The sequence below is a fragment of the Siniperca chuatsi genome, linkage group LG18, assembly GCF_020085105.1.
Source record: "Siniperca chuatsi isolate FFG_IHB_CAS linkage group LG18, ASM2008510v1, whole genome shotgun sequence".
NCBI lineage: Eukaryota > Metazoa > Chordata > Actinopteri > Centrarchiformes > Sinipercidae > Siniperca > Siniperca chuatsi.
In genome coordinates, this window is record NC_058059.1 from 25,803,377 (window position 1) to 25,816,098 (window position 12,722).

The following is a 12,722-nucleotide window of genomic DNA, read 5'->3' on the forward strand; positions in this document are numbered from 1 at the left end:
TATTCAACAACACATCAGCTAATTGTTTGTACTCTTCTGAATGATTAAATGCTGCTGTACAGTGACAATGCAAGACCGGCCTCATAGCAGACAGCATTGATGCACAGGCTGGTAATGTTTTTGCAATGTTTTGAAGGTTTGTAAAATCTGGCAAGGTCCAGCAATACAAACAGTCAATAGTGTATTGTAGAATTGAACTGCCTGTATGGCCCTGTAATCAGGGATGGTTAGAAATAATCCATCTGGAGTACAATGAATGGGAGCATGCAATTTACATAACAGAATGCTGCACATCTGAGCCTTTAACTGTTACCATAGTTTTGTTGGCTCTGCCATAGGAACGCCTGAAACTCCTACAGTGGTGACAAAATGAGATGTTGGTGTACACACATGCTTAGCTGCTTTTACCGCAGGGAGAGTAGCTCCACTATCTACCAAAATATCAACAGTAGTACCATTAACTTCAACTGGCATAGTTGGATCTTCATTTGGACAAGTAGAAAGCCAAATTGGTGCTGCCAGTATTAGGGGTTTATAATAATAAAAAAAACTTTATTTATAGAGCACTTATCAAAACAAAGTACAAAGTGCTTCACAACAAGAGAAATAAAATACCATAGTAAATGATGAAATATAAAGAAATAAAATACACAAAAGATATAATAAACAGCCAGTTCAGGTAAAGTCAGGATATACTTTCCGATAAAAATGTGTTTTGAGAAGAGACTTAAACAGAGACACTGACTCAGACAACCTAATTTCTTTGGGCAAGTTGTTCCAGAGCCTCAGGACCCTGATAGCAAAAGCTCTGTCCCCCTTAGTTTTCATCCTGGACTCAGGAACAGACAGGAGACCCCTGCCCGAAGATCTCAAAGTACGTGAAGGTTCATAAGGGATTACAAGGTCTAAAATATAGTCTGGAGCCAGGCCATGAAGAGCCTTAAAAGTAATCAACAAGATCTTAAAATCAATCCTAAAACCAACAGGGAGCCAATGTAAAGAGACTAAAACAGGTGTGATGTGGTTGTACTTCTTGGTCCTGGTTAACAGCCTACCAGCTGAGTTTTGTACAGTCTGCAGTCATGTCAAAGTTTTTTGATTAAGACAAGTGAACAGGCTGTTACAATAATCGAGGTGTGAGAAGATAAAAGCATGTACAACAGTTTCTGCTTCACTAAGATTTAAAATAGATCAGATTTTTGCAATGTTTCTGAGGTGATAGAAACATGATTGGACAAGCTTAGTGATATGTTGCTTAAAACATAAATTGCTATCAAACAGGGCATCAAGATTTCTTGCAACAGGCTTAATATGTTGTGACAGGTTACCAGTAGATATTTGTTTAGTGATGTGTTGGGGCCCAATAACAAGGATTTCAGTTTTATTTGAGTTGAGAAGAAAATGTATCGACATCCAATTTTTTATGTCAGACAGGCAGTCCTGCAGAGAACTCAGCGTACTAAGGTCAGTGGGCTTGACAGGGAGGTACAACTGAGTGTCATCCGCATAACAATGAAAAGAAATACCATCTCTGCGGATGACATCACCCAAGGGAAACACGTATAAGGAGAACAGTATTGGTCCCAGAATTGAACCATGAGGCACACTGTACTTGATTTGGGAAAAGGATGACATGAAGTTATTAATGCTGACACAGAATTTCCTATTGGACAAATAAGATGAGAACCAGTCTAGTGCAGTGCCAGATATGCACACCCATTTCCTCAGTCTATCTAAAAGAATGCCATGATCAATTGTGTCAAAGGCAGCACTTCCAAGTCCAGCAGCACAAGAATTGAACACATGCCTGCGTCTGCATTCATTAAAAGGTCATTAGTGACTTTGAGAAGTGCTGTCTCAGTACTGTGGTGTTGACGAAAGCCAGATTGGAACTTTTCAAAGGTATTATTGTTTTCCACAGCAGCAAGAAGTTGCTTAGATACAAGTTTTTCGAGAATCTTTGAAAGAAAAGACAGTTTGGAGATTGGGCGATCGTTATCCAGGAGGGCAGGATCAAGCCCAGGTTTTTTTAGGACTGGCTGGACACAAGCAGTTTTAAAGTAATCTGGGATGCAGCCAGTAGACAGCGAGCTGTTAAAAATAATGAGCAAAAGGGCCACAATACAATCCATAACTTCCAATAAAAACCTAGTTGGGATTTTGTCCAGAGGGCTGGAGGATACTCTCATAAGAGACATGATGTCTGCAAGTTCAGGCAGAGTAACGGCAGAAAAATTGCTCAAAGAATCCCTGAGCGGGTGATCCACATCTAAAAAGGCAGGATTGGGGTAACACCAGATCATATTAACTCCACCTTTACCAGCAATGTGCAAAAGAAACTTTTCACAATCAGCATCACAATCAGCAGGGGCACAAGGAGAGGCTGGGTTGACTAACTGATCCACAGTCTTAAATAGGAATCTGGGGTTGTAAAATAAGAAATAAGTGCACAGAAATGACATGTTCTTGCATCCTTCACCATCCTATTATAAAGGAGTAATAATTCTTTCATAGCCACAAAGTGGACCTGGAGACCTGATTTCTTCCATCTGCGTTCTGCTCTTCTGCATTTCCTTTTGCAGCTTTGAATACTGTTATTTAACCATGGCTCTTTTCTAGTCTTTGGGTTTGGTCTATTTTTATCCCTTCATTACTGTCCCACACCGAAATGAATAGTTTATCTGATCCTTCTTCTCCATGGCCTCCCTAGGCATGATTATAATTTGTTTGTGGCCCCCCGAGAGCCACTCGAGATGGGCCTGCTGGAGCCTGATGGCAGTCACACCTTGTGTGACTATGATGTGCGTTGTAAAATCTGGCAGGGCGCTGTGGGGTTCTATAGTCTATAGCCTAATTGACTAGTCTGTCACATCTGCGACAGGGCCCTTTTTTCATTATTGTTATTGGAATGCTGTTCTCCTCCTGTTGGGCGAGTGTTATCATAGTTTACCCGTTGCATCATTTGTTTAGTACCTGCAGGAGATTTGTTTTGAGAGGAAACCTGATTCCTGTGTAACGCCATTATTTTATTTATTGTTGTTTTCCAGTTTAGATCATGCCAATCCAGCACAGATAGTTTGTAAGATGTGGCAATATGCAGAAAGAACTCATTATCGTCTCGTTTTATCCCTGCATTACTGTCCCACACTGAAATGAACCGCTGAATGAATTCAGGCAAGGATTCTTTACTGTCCTGTACACAGTAAACAACTTTTGAAAAATCATTACGGCTGCGTTCACATTTCTATACGGCTCATTTAGCATTATCGCCGTCTAACCACTGAGTCAATGTTTTGGTAGGGGGCCACTGACCATCAGCTGTAATGTCAGGAAAAGTAAATTTGTCTTTGCACAGAACCCACTCACTGCCGTATGTAAATGTTATGAGCTGTCAAATCAGATATTTATCTGGGCGGTTAATAGGATTAGGGACCTTCCGCCTCTGCTCTGCAGTGTGCGGCTGGGTACCGAACATACAATACGATTATGGCACCGACTCAAATTGCTAACATCGAATATCAAAGAATGCCTTGTTATAAATCTCATCAGCGTGCGCCAATTGTACCAAGATCTAATAATGCTGGTGATTGGCTGTCTAATGTTACATGTCGTCGAGTCATGCAGGTAAACACTACGTTACGCCCAGAGACGGGGCTCACAGTTATTTTTATTTTTTTACTGCCAGCTGCTTATATACACAGATAACTAAGTGGACTTTGTGCTGCTTGTTAGCTAGCCAGTGCAGCTAACCTGTATCTGCTCGTTGTTGAGTCCGTTCATCACATCGTCCACCAAGATGAAAGCCCCGGCGCAACCTCTCTTCACTACCGCGGGGATGGATTACCTGGAGCAGAGGCAGAGAGCGTTTCTGACAGCAAACATGGTGTTTCTTAACGTTATAGACCAACCGATAATGTAGAGAAATACTCCTGAAGTTGACACGATGGATTGTTGTCAGACCCGGGCTAGCTTCTCTTTAGCACAAAGTAAGAGGTCTCACTCTGCCACTATTTCCCAGTACCATAAACGTAACCCACACAGTCATTCCCTTCTTCTTTTTCTTCTTCTTTGGATTAGGCAGACTAGTTGCTACGATGGCGTATTTCTGCTATACTGTTTGTTATAAATGTTCCTTTTGACATTAATTTATAATTTATATAATCTACTACTATACAGGTATTCCATCATTGTCTTCATTTTAGTCCAGTTATCCAGGTTTAGTAAAGTGTGCAGTGTAAATACAGTTTCTCCAGGTGCTTACAGGTCTTTGAACAGCTTCCTCCTTTGAAGTGAGTAGTTGTACCAAAATGTGTAATGTAATTTTCCTTTGTTAAAATTAATTTTATATAGTTGGTATCGAAAAAAGTATAATTCAGGAACCGGTATCGATGTCAAGGTATCAGTATCGATATCAAAAATGTTTGAAAGATACCCAGCCCTACATGCACGCCTCCAGCTATGCGGGGACCGTACAGCGCTGGATTTGAGTTTTGTAGTGAACAAAGAAATGATTAATGCGTGCTGAACCTCCCAGGGCAGACCACTATGCTTCAGCATCTCAGTCAAAAGCTTAACATTACAGTCTATGCATCCAGTCCACAGAGCGGACCCGACACAAGATATATGAAGGCTAGTAAAGAATGTAGGTTACGTTAATTATGGCTATATGTAATGGCTAGTTACGTAAATCAATATGGTGGCTAGTTATGATGTCCCTAAGTAGCTAGGTTTTTTTCAAGATATTAACCACAGAAAATAAAATTTGTGAAAGCCTGAGCTTCATTCATGTTATTTATTATTATGATAGTCACAGTTCCTGTCCACTTGTTTTGTCTTCTACAAATGCCACTAAAGAAGACAGTAAAGGCTTACGTTATGCCTGAACTGTAGTTAGGTTAGGTTAAGCTTGTAGTTCTGAAACTTATATACCTTTTTTAAAGCAAAAGGCATTTGTTTTTGCCTTTCAGATTTTTTTTCTTTAAAGCTCAGAATGTAATATGCCACTTAAATGCACTAAATGGGTTTATTTTGACAGATATTATTGTATGCAATTGAAGCAATAAAATTGTAGTTTTTTCTAAAATGGAAACCAATTAGTTGTTAATTTTAAGAGACCTGTCCTATTTTCTCTTTTGCATATTTACTATTGCTCTTTTAATAAAGCAAAAGTATTTCGTATCCAATTAATCGCTGGAATAATTGGTAGAATACTCGATTACTAAAATTATCAATAGCTGCAGTGCTATTCAAGAGGTGGTTGGTAGGCCCAGCTGCAGATAACGCGTGTTGTATGTGTGTAGGTGAGGAGACACACAAGGGAACTGGCAAAACAGGCAGGAGAATTTGGAACACCAGCCTGAGTCGGACCTGAACTGTGGCGTCTCTCACTCTGTAGGTGTGTGTATCAGTGAGAGGGAGAGAGAGACAGCGAGGAAAGAGGTAAAGTTGCATGCAAGATCTAAACTGAGTGAAGCCAGTAGTAAAGCAAGACTGAATGACCAGTCAGATCAGCCCAATAAATACACAGCTTCACCAAATGAAGTTCTCAGAGAACATTTTGCACCAAAACAGCGCATAGAACTCAAACATAAAATGCAGCATCAAAACATCAGCAAAATAACACAAGATTTAGCTTTTATAAAACTGCCCAGATATCAATCCTTACTTGAGGAAATCACTCCCATGTGTGATTCACAGTAGTTTTGTCCAGCAGAATGGCAGCGTGGGCTCGTCCTGTGTCTTATGCTCGTCAGCGAAAAGACGCATTTATGCTTTATTCCTCACGTGCAGCAGTGGAAGGGAAAGCAGCAGGTTGTTGACGTTGAAGAAAACGAGGAAAAGGGAAGCTGGTTGCATTTCCGTTCTTCTTAAGAAAATCCACTGTTGTCTTGCAGTGAAAAAAAAATCAAAAATCAAAAATAGTGTTTACTTGAGTACTGGAAACAAAGCTAAGTTAATCTTACTCTACCGTGGCAAAATGGTGAGATCAGACAAATGGAGTCTCTGTTCTTTGTCCAAAAATTAGGGAAAACTCCTTCAGTATATGTGCAATAATAGAGGTCTCTTAACAGCAAGCCAGGGGATCACAAAGAGAGACCGGCTTGAATCTGTCCGCCGGCTTTAATGACAAGTTAACGTCATCGGTTGTAGGCCACACTCGACCAATGGTAGTTGAAACTGGGTCCATGGGCGGGCTTCACACACAGGTGTGAAACGTGAAAGATCCTGGGAAACTGAATTCAATTGCTCTCTTTTGTCTACAGAACAAAAGAGCATGTGTCTCAGCTGCCATTTTGATTGTTGTGGCCCTACAACACAGTTAAATAGAGTGCATTAGATTAACCCAAATCTTCTGGGTGACTTTTCATTACACTTCATACGTAATACTGTGTATTAAAGAGTTTATTACAGATGGCAGTAAAATCGACACCTATCTGTCCTCCACACAGATCAGAGCATGGTAGCATGCAGGGCTGTGAATAATGATTTGTGTTTCCCTTTATCCCTCTCCTCTCACTCTTCCTTCTCTATTTCTCTCTCTCGCCCTCTCTCTGTCTGCCTTCTGAACACACACTCACCCTGCAGCCTGACAGTCAACCAGGTCGGCCAGAATTTCACATTTGTGTTAACTGACATTGAAAGCAAACAGAGATTTGGCTTCTGTCGCCTCTCCTCGGGTGCCCACACCTGCTACTGCATTCTCAGGTGAGTCTGTGTGTGTGTGTGAGTCTGTGTGTGTGCAGTCAGTATTTGCCACTAGCTTCAGGAAGTATTCAGTAGGTAGTCTAGTAGCATCCATAGATTGGATCTTTACAGAAGCACAGATGGGAAATGCTGACAAAAAGCTATTAAACCCTTCTGTTTTACAAATAGAAAACCTTTTGGACAAAATAGCACCTACAGTATTTGGTCTGACCTGTGGTACAATCTAGCCATCAGCACAGTAAATTTATTGGTTTATATTTTAAATATATGTATATAAATCAAATAAAACAATAATTTAAAGATCAGGATGATGATTGAATTATAAAAAACAACATTTACAGTACCAACATTCTAGCAGTGTCAGTGACTTGGTGGAACTTATCTGCAGCATAGTGTTGACTGTATTTAGCAAAAATGTAGCCATTTAAAGCGTAAAGATGTTTGATAAAAAGTGAAATAGTAACTCCCATGAGTTTGTTAAAGGTAGCTCAATAAAACCTATAACTCCTCTAACAACCAGATTAACCATAAACATTTCACAGACTCTGAAGTTGCCTCATAATGTTTAGGGTAAAAACTGATTGGGGTCCCAAAATTTTGAAAATGATAAATGAAACAATCCTTAAGATGCACTTTTAGCCCCAAACTCTGTAACTCACAAACAAGTAAAGTTCAGCTTTGTAAAAGTACAAAACACTTGCTTTTGTTGTCTCAGCTACCTGCCCTGGTTTGAAGTCTTCTACAAGCTGCTTAATATACTCGCAGATTACACCATCAAAGGCCAGGTAAGTCATGGACAGGTGACTCATCTTGTTATGGATCTAAGTCAGGAATTTGTTGGCCAATATCTTCACTGAATGTGTGGCTGTATGTCAGCTCTCATCAGTATTTTGCTTTTGAGCAAATAAACAAGTCTTTGTTTTTAGCTCCAGTTTTTGCCCAGATTTGTCATGATGGCTCCAGTTATGGAGAACTAGAAAAATGGCAACTGGAACAGACTGCTAGTTTCTGTTTAAATTGATTTATCAATTTGGACCTTATCTGCTGGAACAACTTACCCATCTCCTTGATTGGAAGAATAGCAGCAGTAAAAATGTCTGTACTACCAAAAATAAATAAATAAAATTTCCATAACCCCAGTCCAACCCACATCACACTGGTTTAACACTCTAGACTCCATCATTAACAAATTTTACTGGAAAAATAAAAAAAACAAGAATAAGTCAGTCAACACTGCTGAAACCCAAAGACCATGGATGTCTATCAGTACAAAATTTCAGATTCTGTCATTTTGCAAACCCATCTACAACACATAACAAAATGGCTACAAGAGAACCATCGAAAACAACACCCATGGCTAGATATTGAACAATATGAATGCCATGAGTTATCGCTTCTTTTTCTTTGTCTTTCACAGTCAATTAAAAAAACACAATTGTTTCAAAAACCCTTTCATATCCGTGACCCGTACAGCATGGTGGAAACTCAACCAAATCACAGGACATCCACTGATTCCAAATAAATTCACAGCAATACAGCATAATCTGGACTTTCAAATAAAAAAAAACCCTCTAACATTCAACTCAATGAAAAAATCAGGTATTACACACCTGGAACGAAGTATTAAGACAAAGGTATGATATTAGTGGTAACAGCTTCCTTCAATACTCATAATTGTAATACTGTCTAAAAGGTAAAATCAACCTATCAAACAACACTCTTCTACCACCTCCACTGATTGAGCAACTCAAACAATGAACGGTTCACAAAAATCCCTCTCATAAATATACAAACTTCTTTCAAGACCTTGTTGTTACCACTGATATCAACTATTGGAAACAAATCTGCAATATCTTCTCAATGTCCTCTAGTACTAAAATACAACTCATTCAGTATAAAATCCCACACAGAATACACTACAGTCAACATAAAATGTACAAAATAGGATTCGTAGACAATGACATTTTCACACACTGTACACTAAACACCACAGATGATTACTGTCATGCCACTTGGCTCTGCCCACCCATTCAAATATTCTGGACTAACGTTACACTCAAACCATGCTCCACTCTGGGCCGCAGCATTCCAGTCTCCCCATCTGTATGCCCCTTTTGAGACTTTTCCTCAGTAACAACTGGTTTGCATATTATTATAATTATTATTATTATTGTCATTGTTATATCTATTTTCTTTTTATATATATTTTATATTTATATAATATATATATTTGTTTTTGTTTCGTTGTCTATATTCCCGTCTCCATCTATTCCTATGTATTGCTACCTCTGTTTGATTTTATGTACTGCCCCTTGCACCAATAAAACTTAAAGCCAGTAAATAAAAATAAAATAAAATAAATTGTTTTACATGTAAACAGTTTTCAAATGTATCTGTAGTAGACTGCAGCAGCATGTTAATGTCTCTTGTTTAGGCTTCACAATAAGCTGTACGACTGAGAGATAATATACTAACACAGCAATATAATCAGTCACACTGTTGTCTGATGACAACATGGCAGAGAGTTTGTCATTTTCTTGTAAGACTTTGCAGTAATTATTCTGTGCAGACTGTGCAGCTTGTCTTCCAACTAATTCATTTGACTATGGAGTTATGTTTGTGTTTCTTACATGGTATCATGTATTTTTTTAAATGGCCATTGCATGGATTTGTGACCTTCCGATTGTTTCAGGAAAGCCAATGGAAAGAGCTCCTGGTGTCACTACACACACTCCCTATCCCTGAGCCTGGAGACCCTGTTCATCTCGGTGTGGTGAGTCTGACTTTACAACATCACATCCAACTGATCTCAGTTCAAACTGGAAACACTGCAAGTATCTGTTTTCCTCCCAAAGAAAAATAATGTCACTCAGAGTTGAATCACCCTCTCAACAATAAGAGACTTCAGAAAGGTTGACATTTTTACTTTTCAAGTACTACCACTACAGGATTACTACACTAACTGTTTTGTTTTTATGCATCACCATATATGTCTATTTCATAGGAGTAGAGGAAAGGAGATAATTTTTTTTTGTTTGTTTTTTCAGTCTCTTTGCATTGCTTTTTATTTCTCTCTGCTACACTGTGATGTATTCAAACTAGCACTGATCCTCTTGTTTTCTGTTTGCTCCAGCATTCCTTCTTCACTGTGCCTGACACACATGAACTCCCCAGCATACCTGAGAATGTGAGTCATTTCCCTCGTGCTGAAAGACCTCTAAACTCCCTTAGATTTGGCTAATGAGAAACTCACTGTTAATACAGTTGATTTGAATCTGTGAGCAGTTACAGATCAGGTAAATTAGAGACTAGACAGGTTTCCGAGTGACATAATCAGTGAGATGTCAAACCAGAATGACAAACAACTTATGAGGAGATCAACATGAGGAACTGTTTTTGTTCCTTAAACTGCATGAATTGCAAGTAAGGGGTGAAAAAAATACATTATTTCAAGAAGCTCATAGTGTAGAATTAGTTAGTTCCAGCGATCTGGTCAGAGTCCTGGGTTTATATGGTGCAAAGTCCTGGAAGATGGTGGATACTTTTACACAGAACCTGGTTAAGAAGAAACACTCATTTCAAGGTCCAACAGGTTACACTGTTACTGTGTGTTCATGACTGTTAAATGAATTGTGCGTATTTTGAAGAATGTTGTTGTCATGAGTAGAGCATCACCATGTTCTGTGCTATCTGGTGGCCTACCATAAAAACTCAACAGTAATCTAATGGTTCTCTTCCTTTACTGTAGTGTTCAGGCATGACTCAATCTTTGTTGTAGAGACAGATCATTATTATGTTTTAAAAGAGATGGACGATTCTAATGATAAAAGTATGATGGAAAACATTGGCTACACAAAACAATTCAGAAAAAAAAACAAGCACATTCTGGCAGTAGTAGTCATATCTCCTAACTTCCTGCACAAAAATGATAATCAGTTGTGGCTCTGCACACACTGTTAGACATGTAACAATCAGAGGAATGCTACACATACATGGAGGAGAGAAGAGGAAAATGACTAGGCTGGTTATGTATGGATGTTAGTCAGTCAGTCTACCCCGGTCTCACAGGGATTTTGGCTCAATATTGCAGTTTTGAATAGATAGAAAATTTTACTTTCTCATTTAATTAATTCATTTACAAAAAATACCTTCACATGTACCAGATCAGACCTCTATAGCCCACTCCTCACCTCTGCTTGCGGCTAGAGGCCCCAGGCTACATTATCTTTTTCTATCCCTTTTTAAAACTGTCCATCATGAATCTGACAATGTTATAGGAGTGCAATGCTAAATCTGTGGAGTTTTCTCCAAAATCTCTTTTAAGACCAAAATGTTGGGAGTTTATTCATGTAAAGCAAAAATGTTGATAGCTAAGACACATACTGGAGGAGTATAAATAGATGTGAATGAGGTCAAATACCACATTTTTCTAGTCTTTGTCCTCTAGAATGGGTTGTATAAATGTTTTGCTAACAGATAGTGTAGACTGATGAAAAACCTGTATGATGAGCTGATTACCACCTGATTTTCACAGAAATATGTGGAAGCCCATTCCCACCATGAGAATAAATAAATACATGACAATATTAGATTAGATTAGATCTAACAATTCTAACTTTTTTTCATTAGTTTGATCTAGAAAGTTATCATTTTCACCCAATAAATGGTAAAAATGAGAAAGCAAGTTATACTTTTGGCCTACAATGCTGTAATTATGAGATATGAGAACTGTCATTTTTATTTTTCTTAACTTGCAGCCTTCACTAGCCCAGCTTTAAAACAATTCATTGGTGTTTAGTGTTTAGCACTTGTCAACTGAAATAGCTACTGGATACTTTCTGTGCAATATTGAGTTTTATGACTTGAAACAGTTTATACCATTCATACTGAATCATGATCCACTGGTCTTTACCTTCACAACTTACTCTCTTGTTTTTCTCTTATTGTGTTTGACCCTTGCAGAGAAACCTAACAGAGTACTTTGTAGCAGTAGATGTCAATAACATGCTTCATCTGTACGCTAGTATGCTTTATGAACGTCGAATCCTCATCTGCTGTAGCAAACTAAGCACTGTAAGTAGAGTCCAACTTCCTGTTTCATTTCTCTCCTACAGCCCTGCCAATTTTGGTCTCTTTTTTTTTTATTTTCAGTAATGATAATGTCTGTTAGAATCTATAGATTACAGGACCACAGCATTTACCCTGTGACTTTTCTGATAAGAGTTTAGAAAATGTTTTCTTTAAGATGCCATTTTGAGACTTTCAAATTAAATGTTGCTATTTTGAGGTGCTTTTTTCCCTGACCTTAAATGTACAATATCAATCACTGTGAGTGAGTTGGAAATGGTATTCATGCAAAGTTGATATCAACCAATTTGGATATCTAAACCAATACCAGACAGTACATCTATTGATATGAGAGAAATTATCCAAAAGAAAATGACAGACTTTCATTAGAAATGTGAAAATTGTTATGTTACTTTATGCTGGCCATTTTTCAGTGAAAGGCCATACAAACACTATAAAGAGTTCTATATGTTAGAAACATATGAAGAGCTATGAAGAGGTTTCCGTCGTAAATGGATTTATCCTGCACATTAGTTCATTATAATAATCTCCTTTTTTACCGTAATGGAAAATGGGCTTTTTGTCAACTGAACAGTACTGGAAATTGTCATGGAGTTCCATTTCCTGTTTTGTCTCTTAACTTCTGGTTGCTATTGCTGGCTATAGTAAATACAAGTCAAAAGTTGCGATCCCGAACGGTTCACACAGCCTGCTATACATTTCTCAAAGTTGTGAAATCCACATTTATGAGGATGTCATTAATCAAATTAATTAAATGAATGCTGTATACTTACAAAGATTAATGTATACAATCTTAAACAATAACATACAGCCTAATATATTTTATTATATGTATATATTATATTATTTTGTTTTATTCGTGGTTTTTATTCCTGAATTGCATTTAAAACTGTCAGCTATCTAAATAACTGCATATATGGAGCGGCAAT

At 38.2% G+C, this 12,722-nt stretch overlaps 1 protein-coding gene and 1 long non-coding RNA gene across 3 annotated transcripts in view; one reads left to right on the forward strand and one right to left on the reverse strand.

Moving 5' to 3' along the window:
* LOC122865296 overlaps nt 1-6,577 on the reverse strand; it is a 30,238-nt gene extending 23,661 nt beyond the window's left edge. The window contains exons 1-2 of the long non-coding RNA XR_006375448.1: nt 5,666-6,577; nt 3,751-3,844 (exon numbers count right to left, since the gene is read on the reverse strand). This is a non-coding gene — a long non-coding RNA (uncharacterized LOC122865296). The remainder of the gene's footprint in view (nt 1-3,750; nt 3,845-5,665) is intronic.
* The window catches only part of dennd1a (DENN/MADD domain containing 1A), a 53,598-nt gene that overhangs the window by 23,825 nt on the left and 17,051 nt on the right, over nt 1-12,722 (forward strand). For both annotated transcript variants that reach the window (XM_044173541.1, XM_044173542.1), the window contains exons 5-9: nt 6,586-6,705; nt 7,421-7,490; nt 9,398-9,478; nt 9,839-9,892; nt 11,668-11,778. In XM_044173541.1, coding sequence (XP_044029476.1) covers nt 6,586-6,705; nt 7,421-7,490; nt 9,398-9,478; nt 9,839-9,892; nt 11,668-11,778 — 436 coding nt within the window. The remainder of the gene's footprint in view (nt 1-6,585; nt 6,706-7,420; nt 7,491-9,397; nt 9,479-9,838; nt 9,893-11,667; nt 11,779-12,722) is intronic.